The sequence below is a fragment of the Micropterus dolomieu genome, linkage group LG01 (assembly GCF_021292245.1).
Source record: "Micropterus dolomieu isolate WLL.071019.BEF.003 ecotype Adirondacks linkage group LG01, ASM2129224v1, whole genome shotgun sequence".
Classification (NCBI taxonomy): Eukaryota; Metazoa; Chordata; class Actinopteri; order Centrarchiformes; family Centrarchidae; genus Micropterus; species Micropterus dolomieu.
Window position 1 is genome coordinate 15,849,539 of NC_060150.1, and position 23,574 is coordinate 15,873,112.

The 23,574-nt window shown below is 41.9% G+C and overlaps 1 protein-coding gene across 8 annotated transcripts in view; it reads left to right on the forward strand.

Annotated features, from left to right (window-relative positions):
- The window catches only part of LOC123977211 (nck-associated protein 5-like), a 167,797-nt gene that overhangs the window by 110,305 nt on the left and 33,918 nt on the right, over positions 1–23,574 (forward strand). For 7 of the 8 annotated variants that reach the window (XM_046059804.1, XM_046059818.1, XM_046059811.1 and 4 more), the window contains 4 exons: positions 594–727; positions 14,905–14,995; positions 19,741–19,920; positions 23,085–23,153. In XM_046059804.1, the coding sequence (XP_045915760.1) occupies positions 594–727; positions 14,905–14,995; positions 19,741–19,920; positions 23,085–23,153 (474 nt within the window). Of the gene's footprint in view, positions 1–593; positions 728–10,971; positions 11,492–14,904; positions 14,996–19,740; positions 19,921–23,084; positions 23,154–23,574 lie in introns of those variants that run through there. The other variant, XM_046059829.1, reaches the window with a different exon arrangement.

Genomic DNA, 23,574 nt, shown 5'->3' on the forward strand with positions numbered 1-23,574 from the left:
ACCTTGATGACGTTAATATGCACCTAAATGTGGGAACACAGCACTGAAATGAAATGAAAAGTAAAAGCGCAGAGAAAGATGGAGGCAATGCAAGACCAGGCTCGGTGATGTTGTTTGACATTTAGCATGAACTTTCTGTCATAGCGATAGAGGGCAAGGGAGGTTCATTATGAACATTTCAAAGTAACCACAAACTACAGAACGAATGCCAATCTGGGATCTTAAAATGTCATCATGCCCTTATTCTCTTATTTTCTTTCCCTCTTAAAGCATGAAAAAAAAAAGTGGAATTTCTAACCAGGATGACCTGTGTTGGATATTAGACAAAAGAAGGATGTTTGGGGGCTTTTAAAAAAGAAATCACAGATGTTTTGATAGTCAAGGTGTTGAAAGATTTTGTTTTCACTTCCCCTTTTTTCAAGGAGGGACAGAGGTCATGGTCTGCAGCAAAAATGGCATTCCTGGAGCTGTGAGGCGTTCAGAGACTTGTACTCAAATATGGCATGTGACTTATATGGCACGGCCTTTCTTTTTTTTAGGCTTTAGGCCACACCACCACTGAGAGATAACCGTTCTTATTTTTGTGTCCACAGCGAGAAAAGCTGATCCACGAGCTAGAGGAAGAGCGACGTTTGCGTCTGGAGAGCGAGAAGCGTCTCCGGGAAGTGACAGAGGAGTCCGAGGTGGGACAGGCGCAGATGGTCTCACTGCAGCAGCAATTCTCCAGGTAAAAGGGCCCGAAAGCTAAAGGTGTATTTGACATTATTGTAGGACTACAGTGACCCTTAAATACTGTTTTTCACCCTCATACATGGGCCGACTGTGCACAGGTAGGTAGGTAGACAGGCAGGTAGCCCAGCCAAGCATTTCATTTGGACTCCCCTCCCCCCTAATTATTTGGTTATTATTTGTTTTTTGGTATTTTGCCTATTAAGTTAACAGTTACATGGATTCCAGGCCATTGCAATCTAGAAAGTACATAAACCTGCATAAAGAAAAAATAATACAACTAATGAGGGCCCTGGTGGCCTAGGGGTTTCGGCGGCAACCATGACTCTTTCCTTTCATCTGTTAAATAAAGGCATAAAAATGGCCGAAAGATCCTTACATAAATAAAAATCTAATAAAGAATTTTACTTTTTGTGTCAAATATGGAACAGATAAGTCAGAAACAGGGAAAAACCCAGGACATGTGGCATACTCACACAGAAGTAATGTGTTTTAATCTCAAATGTTTCTGTCACTTTCAATCAAAGTAATTGATTTTTGGCAGCGATTAAACTGCAATCAGCGCTTCGTATTCGTAACCTTAAGAATCAATATGGCGTTCATGCTCTTGCCATTTCTTCCTTTCTTTGTTCTTGCCATTTTGTCTGAGTACTTTTGTGATATTTCACTCGCTCACTTGACCTTGTCATCAGCAAAAAGATGGTTTGAGACATTGCTTTTGCTGTGAAAAAGAGAACTTATAAAGCATGAAGCGTTCAAATAATGCTCTTGTCATAACTTTAGTAACCTCTGTTTCATGAACTTGTCCCCCCACCTCACAGCCATTGAGGTGTGACAGAGCGGGACGGCAAATCAAGAGTTGGAGCTGAGTTGATGCCTTAATTAGGCGATAGGCATTCAGTGCTTTACTTATCCCCCCCCCCCCCCCCCCCCCCCCGCCAAAAAAAGAGTTCACATTAACTGCTTATCTTCTCATTAAGTTGGTGGAGAAAATCCCTAACATTTTAATGGTCCCTGTGCTATAGTGCAGATGAGGGCAGAGTCACCGCCAGGGGAAGAATAAAATATTTAAGAGCCATTCCAAAGATTTATCACATATTGTTCCATTGATGTCGCTGAATTTAACTCACTGGTGTTTCTCAGTTATACTCAGCTTCTTAACATCCCTTTTATGAACGCAATTCCCCACACCGCACTCATACAGCCCAGATACATCCACAGCCTTTTACAGATGACTAGAGAGCAACTCAGCTTTTACCACAGAGGTTGTGTGTCTTGCTCAAGGGTCGTTTAGCTGTTTTTTAGGGCATTTACCCCCAATTTTCTCTTGTGTGGAAGTACATTCAGGATATGACCTTTGAAATGATGGTTTATAGGTAGTTTCCAGTTAGTATAATATGACTTCCTGTTCAGTCGGAGGTATATAAATCATCACGAAATCCTGTATAAACCTGTCTGAACCAATTTGCAAAATAGCTGACTGCACCTGTCCACGTCTTCCGTTTGGGTTTTTACTGTGCAGTGTTGGTGGTTGGAACAGAAGAATCTCCCTGTCTGACCTGTGTGTAGACTTAATGTGTTTCCCACACACATTGCCAGGAAAAAGTGATAATATTTGTGGAGATACAGTACTCTCCCTCCTCAAGTAAGATTCTTAAAAAGGGGCGGATATAGCAGTGAATTAGTAGATAAGGGAGCAGCAATATGAGAGTTGATGCCTTGCAGCCAGAGCAAGAGAATGTACTGCAATTCTATTAGGTGGGAAATATACAGTATAAAGCTTGTCCCTGATTGGATCCTGCACAGGTCCCCATGGTAGACAGATGAATTTGTTGCCATGGCCTGGGTCGCCCAGATGGATGGGTCTCATTGGTTACCAGGCAGCTGCTGGTCCTTTACTGAGACTGTTCTATATCTGCAATATGGACAAAGATTCCATTATGTCCACAAAAAGTCCTTATCGAAGGGGGCGAGTTCACCCAACCTTGCAACCTCACTCAACTGTTATCATTCCGGCAGCGTAGCTCATTGTCATCATGCTGGATTGCTGTAATTTCCGTGCGCCGCGTCGCCGATGGTTTTGGGACTCCTGGGGGAAGACAGGGCTCAGCTGCTTTCCTTCCTCAACTCACAAAGATATCTCCCTCCACCTCCACACAAACACGCTAACAGGATTTTAGTCTCACTGTCAAAGTCTTAATCTTTGTTTAAGCGCTGCTGAGTGCTGAATCTGAATGTGAATGAGTGATCGTACCGAGCAAGCCTCTGCACAGTACAACCTGTGTGTGTGTGTGTGTGTGTGTGTGTTTGGAGTGTGTTTTACGTGTACCTGGTCCTTCAGCGGATTAACATGCTTACATGGCAGCCAACAATCGGAGGCTCTGTGCCCTGGTGGCAGATGGGACATCAGTGAGGTCACTTTAATTAGCGACTTACAAGCCAGCAAAAAAAAAAAAAAAGAGAGAGACAGTAACTCGGTCATCAGGCTACTGAGAAGTGCCTTCCTATGAACCTTTGCCCCACTTGTGTGGGCTGCTTGCTTTGCTGTTTTCAGTTATTGGCTTATGGATATACCTCATCCACATGCACCACTTCCTGCATGCGCCCTTACTGTCAACTAACAGACGACAGTAATTCATGTCTCTGCTGCTCGTGTTCTGCAAGACCTTCACCCCATATCTCCTGATTGATTTAAGTGTATTTGTTGCGCATTAGGGGAATAGACCCTTCAGTTCATCAATGTGTCTTTTGAGATAACACCCGCAAATCATGTTAAGTGAACATCCAATCTTTGAAATAGACTGTGGATCTGTTTGACCTCAGGCAACAATTGATTTGCGTATTGCTAATTAATTGAGGCTGCGCTTTGAATCATGACCACGGAAGTGGAATCAGGCTCATAACAGGCGCACCAAATTGAATGATAAAAGCCAGCCAAACATTATAGCAAAGATATCAAACACATATGCAAATGAGTGTTTTAAATGGATTTTTCAGACCTTGCCAAAAATAGGGTCCAGTCTGATTTAACTAAATGCCTTTTTTTGGGGGGGAGGGGGGTTGTTGCACCGGGAGAGAGAGGTGTTCTGTGATGATATGAGACAAAGGTAATGAGCTGCTTGTTAGAGCTGCACTTACACACAGAAACACACACATGAACACCCACACCAAACAGAAAAGATCAGACAGCCACTCCCGGAGCCAGACGAGCTCCGGGGAATCTCAACTCCTTTGCAGCCTTTGTTTGTGTCTGTGTTTGCCTCTGTACGCCCCTGTAACACTTATACTTTTTGGCAGGGTTTGAATGTAATGCGGGAATCTGCAAAACTGGAACAACTGGCTTTTCTTTTTCTACTTTCACCCACCAAAAAGCTCAATTTGCTTGTGTTTTCACGGCTGAGATCAGAAAGCCTGCATTCCTCAAGTGGCTGGCCATTTAGCTCCAGACATAGGTGTACACACACGTTCATATCCACTCCTCCAAACGCACACCCTCCCCCAACAAGTTGGGTTCTTAGCCTGGTGTGGGTCACATGCCCAGCCCCTCCTGACGTGGGTCAACCCCCCAGGGCTTCACCACCACTAACATGGCCTGTCGTCATTAAACTCCAACGGATTAGTGGGAGACTCCAGCCCACAACCCAGCAGCCTCCAGGGCCCACCCTGGACGTCCCACAACTCTATATGTGCAAGACATTTAAGAGCCAAGACAGGGGAGACTGGGGGAGAGAAAAGATGGGGACGGGGCCTGGCAGCAGCACTTAAAAGTCTGTCTCCTTGCCCTTAAACAAATAAGGACAGAAAATGAAATGAATTGCAGAGACAGAACTGCAATCCATCGAGTGCGTTCAGACGTCTATCCAGCAAGGACACTCTGAGGCCTTGTCCCTGTGTCCCCTCCCCTGCTTGTGTGACCACACTCAGACAGGATGACCGGTGAGCAGACAGGAACATGGGGGCCACTGGGGGCCCTACATGCCCTGAAGAAGAGGGAGACACTTTTCAGGTAATGAGCAGAATAGCAATATCTTTTTGTCTGCAAACAGAATTCGGGACAGGACCAACTTTTTCTGTCTTTTGAGGTATTTTGTGTGGTTTCACTCCACTGTGTTTTATTTTGCTTACCATACTTATCCTCTTAAGGTCTTTATTGTAGTCATTCCTCTGCCTGTAATGGAGATTAGACACCTCTAGAAAGGGAAAAGGAGAGGCCCTTTGTTTGCTACTCCTCACACACACACCTAGGCATACACAGAAGCTCAGGTACAAAATCTTGACGTTTGTGCTGCTTGCTTATTCTCAGATTTATATTATTTTTTTGTCACTTTTGTTCTCCTTAAGGCGTTCAAGGTAAGCTGGTTTGCTGAAGATAGTTTGGAAATAAATTCCTCTTGACTTCATTTTTTGCTGAGCCGCCGGATAACAGTCATTGTCACCCCGATCACACATGCGCTCCTTGGCAAAACCGGGGCGTTTACAACCGAGCCGGTCCACTTGACTTTGAATCATTGCCGTCTTGAAGGGCCCTCTTCATGGCAGGATATGGGAGACTTACGGCTAGACTAACAACAACAGCAGACGATGACTGGTGCCTGCAGATTTATAGCTCAGCAGCATATTATTTCGGCACATTACTCAGTGTGTGAGAACATGTGTGCAATAGAACGTGTGTATGTGTGTGTGTGTGTGTGTGTGTGGTGGAGGCCAATGATGTAAACAGGCAAGAATGGCAGCGTTTTTCAAGTCTGGACGTGTTGTTTGGACAGTCACGCTTGGGTTGAGATCCCCCTACAGTCCGCAGAGTAAAGTTTCAGAACCGCGTTTGTGTGTGCACTGTATGCATTCATGTGCTACTCTCATTACCACTGCAATACTCTGGACTCCACAGCTGGACCGGCAAAGACTAATACACTCAGAGAGGGAGCTGAGTGATTGCACTCTGTTTGCAGATCAATGCCCTCTCTTCCAATCATCCAAGCATCCAGCCACGCCTGGACCAAGTATTTTAATTTGGCGCATTTGAAATGGCCCCCCGGCATGCCTTGGCAGCTGAAGGATTTAGCCAAATGAATCAGGGCCCTGTTCAAGACAACACATCTGGGGTCATTAACAGGATGGGAAGGGGGGTGCTGGATGTGGGTCAGTCTTTTGAAGTTACTTCCTTGCTCTTGCCCAATGGGGATGAGGTCTGTTAAATAGATAATAGGTGTCTGGACTATTTTGGGAGCACCTCATATTTAGAGGATTTATTGGTCCATTTCAGACCCTCTCTTTAACTTCCAAATTTGAACAGGGAATTATGCCTGATTGAACTTCATTTGGGTTATTCTACTCTATCACTTGTACTAAATTACCAGCCCATAAAAGAGCTTTAGTATCAATCTCCCTTTAAATAAAAAAGAGAACCCATTCTGTCCACTCACTAAGCTCCGCATTGGGTTTGTGTGTCAAAGTGTGACCTGTTACTGGCTTGTAACTATGTCAGACAATCGCAAACACTTGTATACACACACTCCCGCCCCGCAAGCTTCCGCCTTGGATTAAACATGCTGGTTATGATGTTTATAGGCATGCTGAAAGAGGTCAGATTACAAGCTTTTTACAGAAGTAGGGCATCCATGCTCACATCATGATAGCTTGCGTGTTCTCTCAGGTTTGTGAATGGTGGTGCTCACAGATTTTAGCCTAAAGCCAAATAGCATGTAATTCAGACTGACCTCATGGTTGCAGTATAGATTTGGTGGTCTGGCAGCTGATCTGGTCGATACATACACACAGTGGCTGCTATTATGCTCTATAAAATCATGTTGTATATGCTAATTATTTATCTTTGTGTCATACAAGCAATAAACAGGACATTTTAACAGAAAGTGCCTCAAGCCTAACAATTGGAACTATTTTCTGAAAAAGAAAATGTCCCTATAAAAAACATTTACAGGGGATTCTTCAGTGGATTTTTTCTAGAATGCTGTTTTTCTATGCTTTGACCACCACAAGCTAAATCCCTTTGACCTCTATTGTAATGGGGTGGAGGCAGAAATCTCAGAGAAAGCTACCTCATAACCTGTGCACATAAAGCCCAAACTATCTGCCAAATACCACTAGAAGTAAGAAATTGAAGAAGGAATGGTTGGCATGTCAAGTTTGGTGTCAGTTTTGGTGTCAGTTGGTGAAAAATTGACTGACATCCAGTGTGACCTACCAGTAGGGTTGGGCAATGTGATATTTACTATGAAACAACAGAAATTTGACAACCATCATCATAAATCCAGTTATCAGATTTTACTGTACAAGTTATGCTGAGGTAGTTATCCCTTTAATATCTCTCTCTGTACAAGTAATACACCTACCTCATTAGGTAGGAGGACTAAGAAAACCCACAGATATCCACTTTTGGAAGTGTTCATATTTTTGGAACTTGTGTTTAAAAATTACTTCAAAGATGAATAGATTATAAAAACTCGACATTAGGTTTTATCTGTACTACTCTCCATCTTCCCCGCGAACCTGTACGCAGGATAAGCAATTGACGATGGATGGATGGACTCTCCATCTTGACCCACCACCTGCTCCATCTTCCCACTTCCCAAATGGCCCTGCTTGAGAGCCACTGAGGCTCCTGGTGAAAGTAATGGACTCCATGCTGTCATCATGACTAAGGTTTCCCACTGGGATGTCTTCCTCAGTCTGTATCTCTGTCTCACATGTGGAGCAAACATGCCTGTAACCCATTGGGGAGATATAAGCAAAGGCTCCAGCAAGATGCTCTTGAGGACCAATGGCTTCCTCATTGCTAACTGCTTCCTTTGGCCAGAGGTGAACATGTGGGACGGCCATCATGAATTTGCACTCTAAATCCTTACAAATGTAGTGGGACTGCCGGAGGGATGAAAGAGGAAGAACCTAAATCTGGTTCCCTCCATATGTCCCTTTTAATTTACGCTCTTTAAAGACTAGTCCTCAGTTGCACCCGGTATTGCACTGCACTTCTTGTAAAATCCATGCGGTAATCCTGGGAAGCAGTGTTTTATTTTCAAAACTTGTTGGAGATAGTTTTCCTGTTTTTGAATATATGAATTTCATATATTTGCAAGTACATATTAAATTATATTTAAGATAAAAGCGGTCAATAAACCAATCATTGAATCAGTTAGAAGTTTATTTTGATAAAGCTTGCTGATGTTACATTGGTATCCTTTGGGGTGGAGGCTAATAAAAAAAAAAGACCCTTTTTCACAGCAGTTGGTCAACAAATATTGGAGTGAAATAGGACTGTCAGGGCATACTAAATGCTTCGGCCTCTTGATCTCTTTCTGTGGCATGTGTGTCTTGTTGATAAGGTGAAAGGTTGCTGACGAGAGTCAGCGGTCATGAGGTCGAGGACCTTGTAATGCTACCCCGTTGTAACATGCATGACTGATGTGCATGACTTTTGCTCTGAACTGTCCTCAAGGCTCTAAACTGGACCAAATCTTTCACCTAAGGCGTCTAGTTTGGTTCCCGGGAGTGTGCTCTCCTTCATTTAGGTCACTTCTGGACTTAAATGAAAGGGTCTCCTTGCATGTTTTCTGCAAAACAGCTCTAAGAGGATAACTGGGGCTTAGCATTGAGTTAAGCTAGGCAATCACCCGGTGGGCGTACATAAGTGATTTGCTGGAAAGGAGTCTGAGAAGAAGAATGAAATATTTTTGTGCCAAAATGGACAGTTTTGCTGGGGCTCAGTGAGGTCACATAAGGCGATTGTAGCCTTTCGATGCAACGGTCACGCGAAGGCCCCCGATGGCCTTGATTCAGCTACACAACCAGGTGATTGTTCTCCCTATCATTTCAGCAGCTTTAGGATTTTCCAATCATTCACTGGTCAAATCTGATTAGAGGGTCTCGGTCAACCTGAACCTCTGACAGCGCTGATAAAGTGAGAGTGTGACCAGAGACCAGACAGAGAAAAGCATCTCCACAGATCTCTGGTGGCATTTGGCATTTTAGAGCTTCTCTTTTGGTAAGGTGGAATGTTAAGAGGTTTGTGTCTTCACGTAGACAATTCTTTGACTCTGATCTTAATAACTGTAAAGCTTCCCATTATGCTCTGCATTTTCTGTGGTTGAAGGCTTAAACACGTCACCATGGAGTTTTATGATGTTATCTTGAGTATCAAGTGTTGTTTCCAAGTTTTCTATCATAAAGTAAAACCAACTAGGCAAAGAGTGTGTACAAAAGGCCAGGATTTGATTTTTTTTTATTCAGGATGTAGACACAGTGTGGCTAATAATCTGCTGCCAAGGAATGCTGGCAGCCCGAATATCCTACCATGGCAGGGGGGATCAGCAACTACAGCTTGGTCCGGGCTGTGAAACATGCAAAGATGCAGGCGGCCATTGACGTGAGAGCGATTATAAAAATAAACAAATGAGCATCGTAAAACTGTGTTAATGAAAAGTGGCACATTTGGAGAGAAGATCGTTAGAACAACGAGCTAGAAATATGAGATGGCACGCAGAGATCTCTGATCATGCAGCGAGTGTCCTGGCATGCAGCCTCTGTGTTAGCTTTTCTTGCACGGAAAGTGTTGATTTTAATGAAGCCAAAGCCTCTTAATCACCAATGAAGACCCACAGTGACTACATGAACGCTCGTACACACACACACACACACACACACTAGCTGACAAAACAGGGGGATCCCTGTCCTTAGTTGTGCTTCATCCCTGCAAGTCCATCCCTTATTCCCGTCTGATCCGAGACAACCGGCCTGCTTGCCTCTCAGCAGGGGCCCTTCTCCTTTGGAGAGGGCTTAACATGGGACATATGGGAAAGTCTTTGCCTGCCAGATCACTGTCTTTGCACAGGGCCAGTGTCGGATAATGACACACTGGAGACATGGCAAGTAGAAAATGAGAACAGGAGATCTGCTATCAGGCTGAGTCGGTAACCCGGCCACGGGACTAACCATGCTGTCTGTCGATTGAGCGAAAAGCACTCAGGCTTATATGATGACTGCATGGCCTATTTTAGCTTAGAGACCCACATTTCAGCAATAGCGTCTGGGTCACTTTATAGCGCTGTGAGAGCAGAGCGCTGGGCGTGCATTCGGATGTCTTTACATATGGAGCTCAGGGATGTCTGCACAGTGTTTTTAGCGTTTTTCCGAAAAAATGGCGGTGGTAAAGGTGGAGAAAAAGTCAAGATGGGGTAAGTTTTGAGCTAACACTGTCAGCTTTTGAGAGAGGTTTGGAGTCCTTTGATCATTTTTATGTCTGAGGGAATGTGTCATTGAAGGCTAGAGCTGTGAAAAGCCACTGCCGTCTCAATGAACAGAAAGATGTTTGAATTAAACGCTCCTTCGATTGAAGTCTTGATGTCAGTGCAACTTTTTATAGTGAAACGTTAAAGAAGAAGACAGAGGAAGTTTCTCATGTTAACCGCAGCTTTGTCAACCAGTCAGTGTGAGACGACACACAGCATTTCACCTCTAATTGCCCCTATGTGTTCTGATGATGCGTCACTTTGTTCACCTCCGTGCCATCACATCAAAGCTCCAGGCAGCCTGTGATCTTATGTGTATTCCGTGTGTTTTGTCAAGAAGGAGAGGGGTGTGTTGGCATGAAGATCGTCAGACCTCGGGCTGAAAATTGATTGGATGCTTAATTGTATTTCCTGCACTGCTGGCGAACGTGGCGTTTGAAATTCAGCTTGTGCAATGCGTGGGTCAGGAAAGTCAGAATTTGCTTTTGCCTTCACATTCGCCCCTTTAAAACACACACACACACACACACACACACACATTCATCCGTCCTTCCCTCTCTCCTTCCTTGAATGATGTTTTCAATAGGTCTTTGGCAAGCACTATGAGATGAATCTCACTATCACAGTGAGCAGGAAGACATTTTTGATATAAAGTAATGCTCTGTCATCTGAAAGTTATGTTCCATCCATCATAAGCAGTTAGCAGACTCTCTCTCACATGTAAATAGGTTTTAGGTGGCTGAATTTGCGGTAATGAGAAATTACACTGTTTATTTTATGGGATGTTTTGTTGGACGCTTGTTCTATTCTGTTCTTAGCCAGAATTACTATTTTAGAAACGTACATTTGATTATTGAAATTTACTTTTTTGTGCTTTTGGAACCACATTACTTCATAATTAGCTCTTTCCCACGTACTTTCTAAGGATTATTAGTGCTTTGATTGAAAAGAAATGTTGTTAAATAGCTTTATAAGCGGTTTGTTGGTATTTGTAATCACATCGATAGTGATTACTGGGGGGTAATTGTCTTATTTATTTTCATTTATTCTTATTTATGTTGTAGCGCTGCATGACTTGCCAAAGGAAATGAGGTGATAACTAGTAGTTGGGGCAGAATCCTGCATTCAAGACATAACAGCATACTTCACTACAGAGCTAGAAACATATTTGTCCCTCAGAACCACCTCTAAACTTCAAAGTCTTTCAGTGTTCTGTCCCTGCCATCAAAGGCACTAAAACCTTTCCAGTGAGACACCACACATCTGCGCCTTTTGTGACAGGAAACTTTGAAATGGAAGTGGTATGGAAAGTGAGGCAGCTCCAGTGCTCCCTGGGTCTGTTTAGCAACACAAAGGGTCTCTTTTAGGTGTGCAGGAATGCCACAGACCCTTCAAAACAGCCTCAGATGAAGCATCGCATCCAGACCCTTCCCTCCTCCTCCTCCAGCCACAACATGGGGAAGCAGACAGGCCAAGGCTTCAAAGTGTTTCTTACCATCCTGCCACTCTGTACTGCGAAGGTCAGTGAGGTCTTGCCAGTCACAGCGAGCATGCGTTTGTCTGGAAGTTATCCTGGAAACGTATGGCTGTGTATTTATGGCCACATCAGCTACAAAAGCAAATGCTGATATCGTCCATTTCATTTTAAATTCACTGCTCTCCTGGCTCGTTTGGCACATGCTGCATTAGAATAATTTTGACACCATCTGTTGGCTTGCCTAATGATATTTCCACTATTTCTCAGTTCAGGTTTAATTTTAAAACTCCCACCTTTACAGATTTGCCCTGCTGGCAGCTTGTTTCTGACTTTTAGTTGGCCAAATCAACAAAAAAGTTCACTGGAGGGCAAAAAAACCCAAGTCATTTTAATAGAGAGAGAAACAAAGTATAGCAGTGAAATGGGTAAAAAGACAAGACAGAAGTCTTTAAAGGATCTTCTGAGTTTTTAACAGATCGCCAAATAGATGCCCAGCTCTGTGACCCAAATGTAATGATAATGCACAAAAGGCACACACTGTGGCTATATCTGTAGGTGGTCACCTATCCAAATCCCCTTAGCCCAAGAACAACCCCTGCTTGCCATGCTGATCATGCCTTTTGGCCAGTCCTTGACCCCGTGTCGGTGTCTCAGTACTCCAAAGCTGTCTCTGTCACGTCCTCGTTGCTCTATAGGTTGTGCTGATTAAAGCCAGCATTTAAAGCAGGAAACTGGAGCAATCTGCCACCAGCCCTGCCTGCCTGCCTCTTTGACTGTTCAGTCAGCAGCTAGCGGCCTGATTACAGCCGGCTTTATGGCTCAGCCTGGACAGATGGTGTGGCTTGCACCATTCTCCCCTGCCCTGCTTGCCTGCACTTATTCTCACCCACTTCATGTCATGTCATACAACAGCTAGGGACGATCAGTGGAGAACATCCAGAAAATTAATATCTAACAATTGGTATGATATAGTTTATTCCCTATAATTTAGACACTGAGCAATGTGTTGTAATTCAGCATACGACAGCATACATATTGTTGAAATTGAAAATTCCAGCAACACTTTTAGTATTACTGGTACCACTAATAATGTATTATATTGTTTATTGTAAATAACATTGCCCCAATTTCCTCCCTTCTTCATGCACAATGAAAATTCCTAAAATAACTATAAATAATTAAAACACATTTTGTATTTTGTATTTTGTATTTGTATTTGTATTTGGCTTTGGCTTTCAGTTGGTGCGTTTTACTTTACGGATTCCTAATAAGTGAGTTTTGGAGGTGCTGGTAGGCAGATTTTGTTACCTTTGGACAAAGTCAAGCTAGTTGTTTCCTCCTGTCTTTATGCTAAGCTATGCTAACCGGTTGCTGGCCACAGCTCCATATTTAACAGACAGATGAAAGAGTAGTATTGATTTTCTCATCTAACGCTCAGCAAAAAATGTCTCACCGATAGCTGTTCATTAAAGAAATTGTGATGATGATTTCTTTTATTTTAGTGTGTAAAAACGTTCCTGTTAGTCCAAACATGCAGTTTATGACTATTGTTTTTTTGTACAAATATTTACACATTTACCATGATAACTTTGTGTATATGTGTAAACGACTTGCAGAAGTTGGTTAAACTGTCTTTCTCTGTGATTCATACACTTTGGCATTGCCTTAGCATGAGTAGGATAAGGCCATCTCACTGATGAGCACATAAGTCACGGGTTTGGGAGTGGAGAGAAAAGGAGGTGATAGTCAGACTGGGTGAATCCCACTCAAATAATTTGCATTTCAACTTTGCCATGTGAGTCTTTCTGGTCTTGCTTAACTTCACTATGAATCAAAGAAGAAGAAGACGGCAGTGTCATGAAAATCAGATGATTCCCACCTGACAATGTTGAAGCCCTTCTTTTGTCAAGATGCTCCTTTCTAACAATGCCTGGCTGTCACTCCCCATGCAGCAGTGCTCCTGAATGTCGTTTTATCTGATCATTTCCGTTTACGTGATCCCAGCTGGGTCCAAGATCATCTTGTGTAGCTTATCTGGTCTTGTGGTAGTCTTATTTTATTTTATTTATTTATTTTTTTAATAATACAGAATCAGAAAGTGAATACATGTCGGGTCGAAGTTCACCCTACAGCTCGAGGGATAAAGATGGCATGTGGCTCTTATTCAGATGGAAATAGGCAAAGGCATTTTCACATGCGCTCTTTGACACCTGTTTTGCATGCAGCTTGCAGTGTTAGCAGCACAAAATAGAAGTGCAGATTGCTTTGAGGGGACCATGCCTTGGAGGTCAAGGTCACCCGCTCGCTGTTTGCTGCTGTGATTGCACTTAATTCAAGCCATCATCAGACACACATTCCGCCACGCACAAACACACGCCTACAAAATCACACACAATAAGTCAGTAAGTACTATGTTTGCACAATTTGTACTCAATCTAGTCATTTGAACAAAGTGTGGCCCGCATAGTGAACTGAGCAGAAGTTGGGATTTAGTCCAAAAAAAATACCACTCATCTATCTTGTGTCTATGGCACTGAGTCCCATTCTTTTTTCATTTTGACTGTGTGTTTGTGTGTGCCTGCTGATGGAAAGTGTAAAACATCACAATTGAAGGATGCAATGATCCATTTCACATAAAATTGTAAAAACCAGCTTGAAAATAGATCCCATTTTAGATGTTTGCAGTGATGCCTTTGGGTCTACTCATCACTCTGAAGCAGCTGATGGCTCTGGCTTCACATGTTTAACCTTGAGGTCCTGGGGCAGGTTCATAGTTGGTGTTCAACGGCCAAGATTGAAAACAAGGCACGTTTGGATCTTGCCTTCAGGGTTAGTACACCTTGGAGCAACATGCCTGAGGGGCTCTGGCTGCCTAAACCTGCTGCTGGATTAACAGGAATGTCTTTCAAGAAACAATGTCCTGTTATTCTGGATAATGCACAGCTTTTTCTTTTATTATCTGAGGTGTTACAACCAACATGTCCTCCAAATTAAATTAATTAAATTCTTGTTGAGTTACAAATGACTGAATATATATCTGTTTTATGATGTGGCAACACTGTGATTAAGGTTTGGTCAGGTTTAGGTTTATAAGTACTTTCTTAAAGTCAGGGGAGGTTCTTGTGAGACCATTAGAAGAAGAATTGAGGGTTTCAAACACAGTGCAGGCTAATTTTGCGTGTTCAAAGCCGTCTAGAACATACACACCAAGTAGGATGAGGAGGAAGAGGATGGTAAAACTGATAAAGTGCCTGTATGCCATTGACTTCTACTTATCTTTAGTTAGTATTAGTAACATAGCCAAAGAGTAAAGAATGTCTCCTAAAAAAATTCAAACTTTAGCGTTGAGTGTTTGCCACCAAACACACATGTTGTATGTTTTCCTTGACTTCACCTTTTCATGTTTAACTTAACATGACGCGAAACTTAACACGATTCTGTGTGTTCTGTGTGCAGGATGGAAGAGACAGTGCGGTCACTGCTGCAGAATCAGGGTGTCCTGGAGCAGACTGCTGTGGACACGGTGGACATCATGAAGGCCTACAAGGTAAACTGGCCCACTCTTCCCGTGGTCATTCAATGAGACTAAAATGACAGTGAATGTCTAGAGAGAGGTAGATCTTATGGGAAAAGGCTACCTAAATGTTGGTCAATAGGTCAAAAGTTTTTCACTAAGTTCACTAATAATACAAGGTCATGTTCTCTTTTTACTTACTGATATGCCAGTAATCATTTTGTAGCTATAGGTACCTACTCATCTTATACTTCAGCCGCTGAATAAAGCTAGACTGAGCCAACGTGAAAGCGCGCATTGCAGACCCTGTTACATAATAGAAATAGCTGCTGGGATTGAGCAGAGAGGCAGAAAGAATAAGTAATACTACCTTTTTCTGAAGCACAGGGTCACTTTTGGGGTCGCACTTCACAATTTGGAGCTCAACATGTTTACACAATGTTCTAGCGCTGAAATGCTGTTGCCTCAGTCTGTTTATCATCTGCATGATGTTATTCAGAGCCATAACTATGGAGAGAAAAAAAAAGTTCTTTTTGTCCTTTAGACTTTGTGAAAATTCATCTCTGTGTATTTATTCAGTATCTATGTTTCTTTACCGCTACACACAGATATGTTAGCATATGCTAACTTTAGTGTCCATATAGACCTTACATAAATGTCTTTGTTAATGTCTAATGCCCGGCAGCTATAACAAGAGCAAAAATGCCTCCAGGGAACAGAAGAAAAGTGCATCACAAATTCAGAAAGTATGCAGTAAAAAGAGCGCCTTTATAAATCACTACATGCGTTCATCATCGTGAATAAAAGACAGAAATAGATGCAGAAAAAAAAAATTTGAATGATGAGTGCAAATAAAAGTGGCCAGAAAAAAAATACGAGCACTATAACGTTAAATGTCAGCTGCTTTACTGCTTCCTTTACAGTGAGTACGAGAGCACTGTGAAACATGGATTAGCGGCTATGATAATAGACTGATATGCTGTAAATTGTCCTGAGGTGCAAAGGCGTTGATATAAAATGAAACTATGACTAGACAGCCCGGTCTTATGAAATATATGCAATGAATACACTGTGTCAAAATGCAAATAACGTTATCTGTGCACACAGTAATCCTTTCCTCGGTTCCCTTCCACAAACAAAATTATGTTGAGGAGAAACAGCACGACAGGGGTGAAAGTGGAATTTGAGGTGATGGTGGATGTGTACAGTTAACATTTTCACCTGGGTTCAGTCCCAACCAATTACAGCTGATAGAATGACTGATTGATTAATTGACTAACCATTTCAGCACTAGTTCAGCTTTTGTTCATACTATAAGAGAGTTGTTTCATCTATTATAATCTAATAATTGAAATAAAAGTTAAGTTGAAATGGATTCAAATTTAAACTTTATACAAATTGTTAAGTTGCTGAAACCCTAACTTTAAGTGCTCTTTAACCTTCACTTAGCTAATTTGTATGGCTCTACGGATGGCAATATTGCTTTATGACCAAATTCCAGCAGATGACATTCCCATCAGCCTCAGCTGTACTTGGGGTTTAGTGATAATTAGCAAATGTTAGCATGCTAAACTAAGATAATGATCATGGTAAACATTACCACTGTTTGGTATCAGCATGTTAACTGATTTTAGTAGGCTGACGTTAGCGTTTAGCTCAAAGCAGTACTGTGCCTACGTACAGCCTCACAGAGCAGCTAGCATTGCTGTAGACCTTCTGTCCTCTTCCACATGTGCACAATGCAGTGTTGATCTCTTTATGGAAAAACATAGTAGTCAAAAAATTCAGATTTTTTTCAGCTATTAAACTTGATTATTTAAACAGACGATTGTCCAAGCTGATGTACAGTACTGTATTGCTGTATGTAGACGTACTTTGCTCCTTTGTTTAGCAGTGGATGGACATTGTCAAGGAGTATAAACTTGGAGGGTTATTATGGTATTCCCAGTTGCTGTATAACTGAACACCCTCCATTCCTACGCAGAGATGTGCTCCTGCTGCAGTGAGTTCTGTGTACTCAGCAGACAAACTCAATAACTTGAAAGGGCAGCGTGAGGGACAAGGTTCCCTCCCCTCTCCCACTCCAGACTCTCTCTGTGGAGATTATTACCGAGCCCTTCAACGCCGTCTGATGAGCAGTCTCTCAAAGCAGACCACAGACTTCACAGGCTAGCCCTGGCAAACAAAAGCAAATTTAAAACCGTGACTTTAAAGAATTGCCTTGAACACAATTGTCTGATGGAATCAAGAAAGATTGAAAACCTAATATATGTTTAGAGGAGATTGGATCAAGCTGAAAACAAAGTTCTCTGAAGGACATTATTTCCAATTCCTGTTAGGAGAGAGAAGTAGCTTGTTCTCTGCTGCATTTGGATGTATAAAAGACATCCATCAGTGCTGCATACCTCAACTTTGACCAGCACATTAACCAGCGGTATCTTCAGGTTTGACAATTATCTGTCAAAGCCCAGCAAGGAATGAAAAATGCAATATGTGTGCACAGTGATATATCAACCTCTAACAGCTGAATACATCTGTGTCATTCGAAGAAAAGCGACCATTGATTCATTCACAGCACATGTCAAAGTCAGGCTTACTCCCACTCTGTTGATGCTATAAGGTACAATAATACCCAATATTGTTAGAGGGGAATTGTAAGTGAATAACACAATCCAGCTGGAAGAAATCATGGGTTTGTATTATATCTGACATTTAATGGACATTCAAGAGGATGAGAAATGTCTGAATTTAGGAAGTAGGCACCGTAATGTCACCCATATATATGAATAGCTAGGTGCATCTGTAATTCACATTAACTGTGATTTTAACCTGAATTATAATTTTGGCTTGCTAAAAACAGGCCTAAAACAACAACAGACAACTTCTAATGAGCTTGTTCAACTGTGCTGGTTAAATATTGTATTTTAGTTGTACTTTTAATTAAAGCTTAATTAAAGTTTTTTTGATTAACCATTTAATCCACTGGTTCCCAACCTGAGGGTCAGGATCCCTTGACGGGGTCGTAAGATAGGTCTGAGGGCTTGCAAGGTGATTAGACAGGAAATTGAAAAAATGTTGTTTTCCTTTTCCTTTTTCCTTCCTTTTTTAAACTCTTGTCTTGACTCTTTCTTGTTTATTACTGGATACATTTAGTTTTTTCGGGCCTCTAAGAGTTATTTAAATTAAACAATCGGACAGGTTCAGAAGAGAAAATTACTCTTTGGTAAAACTCATAGATGGACACCACTTAATTTTAAGGGATGACCAGCTGAGCTGGACTGAAATGCCCTAAAATATCAAAGAATGCTTGTCAAAATTTCCCAGATTGCTTGTTGTTTCTCGACCAGTTTCCTTAAAACAAATCTAAACTTATCTAATCCAAACCAAAACCAAAATTATATATCTGCTGCTCAAATTTAGATCCCTTTTTTCTTGAGATGCTAGAAAACTTTTCTCTCTTCAGGCAGCTAAGTCATTCAAGTGAAACAATCTGAGGGGTTTGGTGGAACTTTTTCTGGTCCGATCAAGATCAAAACATTTGAGCTGTGACAAAAAGGATACTGCTTTAATTTAAGGGGCGCCAGTTGAAAAGGTTTTGAACAACTAGTTTAGACTATAACATGCAATAAAATGCCCCTAATTAACATCCTCTAGATTAGAGCTTTCTTTAATCTCTGCTTTTTTCTTGTGAAAAACATCATAGTTGTACCTCTATATAGCAAATTAAACAGTCAGAATTTTAGAGGAAAACAATCACTCTTTAGCTGAACATCTATCTACTAATAGACCTACAACAACCTGTGAAGAGTGGTCACAGCCGCTAGTTTAGTTTATAAAGTGCAGAAAATAATGAAGAATGCCCATCATAGATTCCCAGAGCCCAAGATGAAATCTTGAAATTGCTTGTTTTCTCTCCTACCACCAGGTCACAACCCAAAGATACTCAATTTACACTGATAAAGGAGGGAAAACAACAAATCCTCACATTTTAGAAGCGGCTTTAAGAAGTACTTTGAAACCATTAAGTATCAATTGTTACAGCTTAGAAGACGCTATGCTGTTTTGTCACGACATATTGGCATGGTGAATAGATGCTCAGTGAATAAGTGTATACTTTGAGGCTCCAAAGATTCCTTGAAAATGATGAATAATCACTTGTGTGTGACAGAGCGCTCATTGTGTTTTCCTTTCTGCTGTTTGGTGCTAGCCAGACAGTATCTAATTAGTAGCTAATTATTAGCAGTAGTTATTTATCGCAGATGCCAGGAAACCAAAAAAAAAAGAGAGACAGAGGACAGGAGAGAAGAGGGAGGGCTGGCAAAGAGACTGAGGGAGATTGTCAAAGGCAGAGAGAGAGAGACAGATACACAGTGAGGGCATAGAGGGAGAGAGTAGGATCCCCATAATACACACAAGATGAGAGCCCTCAAGGTCACTGCCACTCTTTTGAAAACAATTGAAACATGATTAGGGATTAGGGAATGTTTTGGAGCTCTGTTGTTGAAGCTGCTTCCCTGTTGTCCCGTCTGCCCATCTGATCCTCTCCCCTTTCTTCTCCCCCCTCTTGCTTTCTCCTTCCCTCTGATTTTTGTCTTTCACGGCTTCTTACCCGTTTTTGCATCCTGCCCTGAAACATTTTTCATCCCTCACTTTTGAGCGCTTTCTTCCCATCTGCTCAGACTTTTACTTGCCAAATTTCTCCTTTCTTTTCTTCATCTTTTTTCCTACCCCCCATACCACCCGCTCTTCCTAACCTCGTCTCATTGTCTGTGCGTCAGGAAAAACTCTCAGAGGAAGTGCAGAAATGGCACGATGGCCCTGAAGAGAATGGCTCCCCACCGGCAACTCAAACGGAGCCAGACACCGGGCTGCCGCCGAACGCCGATCCTGATGCCAGCCAAGCAGAAGAGGACAAAGATAAAACCAAGCCCCTTCTGGAGCGCCTCAAGGCCCTGGAGGTAACTTCTTCACCACCGCACTTTTCTTTTTTCTCTCTATCTTTACTCCTTTGACTTCCCCTTTTGTTTCCCTTTCTCTCTACCTACCTTTGTTCTGCTTTGTTCTTCTTCATTCCTTGCCTCTTAATTCTTCTTCGCTTCCACACTTGCAGCCACTCCTGGCTATCCTTTGTGGCCAGCCTGTCTGCCAGTTGTCAGAGTCCTTGCTCAGTTGTGTCTGAAAGCATGACAGCTCATCACATTCTCCAGTCTTCTTCGTTTGGAGAGCAAAGTCATCCTAAGAGAGTCGCCGCGGGGGCCTCAGGCTGTACTCCAGCTTCAGTTTGTTTTCCTCTGCGCTCTGGGGATTTCAGCTGCACTTCGCTATGAGCCCCAAGCAACAGCCAAGGCGGGGGCGCAGCCAGAGTGATCCATGCTGATTGTTTTCTTGTTTTTTTTACTGAAGCCACCGGACACATCCTTTCAAATCTCTTCAGCAATTAAAGCACTTAGACTTAATTAAATTAGGCCACCAGTATTACCTACTCTTTCCCAAGTGGCTCCACATGGCTTCTTGATGTCGTTTCCTCATCTCAAATCATGTGCATTTTTTGTAAGACAGATTGGTAATAAAGCAAAGTATGCCAGCTTAAAGCTGACCAGCTTCCCACACTGACAAGGAATTAAAATACCTGAAACAAGAAAGTGTATTAGAAATAAAGCCGCATTAATTCAGAATTATTAGTCTTTCAGTGCACATAAAGAAAGAAAAAGTAAAGAGAGGAAGAAGCCTTGGAAGATGTTCTGTCTTTTTTGCCAAAATTACACTAAAACCTCCCTGACAGAAAATAGACCCTAATTACAGCAAAGCGGCAGGTAATTGCCTGTTGCTCCTCAGCTGTAAGTTATCTTTAGAGTCTGGCAGGAAGTATAGTTAGCCTGTCCTGGTGATCCATCTGATGGAGCGCATTAACTAAACATTACATTTTAAATTGCTTTATCAGAAGTTATCATGCCATTTTATTCCATTCTGCTGCGCGGGTGATGGATGCACCGCCGGCTGAAGCAGCAAGAACAAAGCAGAGGCAATACATCAGTGCCCCGTGTTGTGCATAAACTCCACTGACACTAAGTAAGCACTGCCCGGCTCTTATTTCTCCCGCTCAACTGATACTGTTCATTAACTTGGCAGGCACGCACTGTGGTCTAAAACTGGGGCTTAAATTAATACACACAGAGTGTGGAAGAAATGCCCGTTGGTCATTTTACTTGTTAAGTGATGAGATTATAAATGCTAAAATTACCGTGTCCGCAGAAGATCATTTACTAAGGTGCTTCATGATAAATCTTCAGCTTAGATGACATTGAAAAGTGTAAACGAGTAACAGGAAGTGAACTCTTGCCTGAAAGTACCCATATTGTATAGAAACAGCAAATGGGTTGGTTGGCACTAGTGGCATCATTTGAAGTAAATATAATAAATTGCACTAAACAATATTGTTTATATTCACAATGGATCGAATGACTATGTTCAAATGTGAAATGTGCCGCTCATAGTGACAAACCCACCGAGAATCAACACCACCCTCAGCCCTACGAAGCGTTTTTAGCCTCTTTCAGATCACTGTTTTGGTCTTCTGCCCCCTCCACGCAGTCATCAACCTAGTTTCCAGACTGCAAAAAAAAAAAAGCTTTGATAAACCCACTGTACACTACCTGCCCAACACCAGCGGCAGACAGACGAAGGTAGCTGCTTCCCTATGAAGAAATTGGAGCCTGTAGCAGCTGAAGAACCAGATATTTAGTGAAGAGTTGGGTGCCATACTGAAGGATTTCAGAATATGATTACATGGTTTGAGTGGGCGGGTTTAAAATTAATATCTTGACCATCTGATGTGATCTGTTGTTCACCTTCTTCACCTTCTATTTCTCAGTGACAGACTAACCTAGTTGACCGGAATTACTCTAAGTCTCAAAAAATTGCATACACAAACTTATACCTTATAATACAATTTTTGTTTATCTTCTGTCTCACTGCCAAGAAAGGATGTTTTCTTCATGTTTACAACAATAACAAAAGATTCTTTTCTCCTTAACTATCTTACCTGGTGTTGGAGATATCAAAGCATTCCGCATTGTATGTGGAGAACAATGATAAAATAAAATGTTACAGCATGCATTGCAGTAAACAAGTTGTAAGTCCAAATGACATTGGGATTCTCATTTCAGCATTTAAAGACTTGTGTGTCACTGAACAATAAAGCAGCAATAAAATTGATGTCAGGGTGGAGGTAACAAAATGCCACTTAAGTTGAATCTTGTAACTTTGGCCTGGAGAGTCTGATAACACTTCTTGCCACTACTTCTGTTAGATAAAAAAGCTCTTGTGTAGGTGGAGTGCTGACTGACTCAACACATATTAAAAGGTGATGCCTTTTAGTTGCTGTTGTGTAAGAAAAAGAAATTCCATCTTGATTTTTTAATGCAATCCCTGACAGGAAGATGGTCATGGGCAGATTTTTATTCTAAACAATGATAAATAAGATGTCAAGGGATTTCTCTAGTTAAAGATATCTCCTAAAAATAGAAATTCCACATGACACACGCACAAACGCTTTCTTTAAATATGTTCAATTCAATACATTTGCACCCATAACCAAGTTCCAGGCTTCAAGGCTTTAATTAGTCAGTATTTCTTCCTAGGTGGCATAATTGGAATGTTTTGGGTTTTAATTATGTTTCCTAGTGTTTTCATAAAAGGATTTCTACTAAAGGGCAGAGGGTGAGAGAAGCAAGGCCGGCTGACAGCTCCTAATATGCTGCCTGCCTCTGACAAATGGGAAACTCCCAGAGATCAATAGGGCGCCGCCTCATCGCTTGGCAAGTGTAGGAGATATTCTTATTAGGTCCATACTCCAAATGGCTGGCTGCCGCCCCAAAGTTCAGCATCATAACATTCATCCCCTTGACCTTTTTCTCTGTGGTACTTTGTAAATGTTTTAGTGGTCATCCTGGTTCAGCGTTGACATGTGACCTTTGTGAAGCAAGTTTCCTCTTAGCTGCAGCTCAGCCTGATTGCTACTTCTGTCTCCATCGTCATTGTGTCAAGTGTAACCAAAGTCACAACGAAGTTCATGCTGCATTGACACTGAGTGTGGCTGACTGTATGTGTGTGTTCTTTGCAGGAGAAGAATTCCGCCTTGGCTTTGGAGAATGAGAGCCAGAGGGAACAGTATGAACGCTGTCTAGATGAGGTGAGTGCGGACCTTGTTCACCTCAAGGCACATTCAAGGGCGCCGTATGATGCGCCAGATGTTTTACTTACCTTGAGAAGTTCAAGAGTGTTTATTGAATTTGTTTTTGAGTTCATGTGAACGTAATGAGTAATATTGTTGAGTTTAAGATTAAGGTTTTAATGAGTTCCTGCAAAGCACATTGTGTTTGTCACAGGTTGGCAATTTACTTGAACCACAGCTTGAGGGAGGCGGAGGTGAATTGTTAATATTAATAATTAATTTGGAAAACAGTGTCTCATTTTTTTAGGCACTTACATCTCCCATCCCTCACTTTAAAGAAGAGGCTAGCATGTCTCAGGTGCGCTAGGCTCGACAAAGCTTCAACATTAGCTGACTGATTTATGTAAAAAAAAAAAAAAAAAAAAAAAAAAACTTTTAT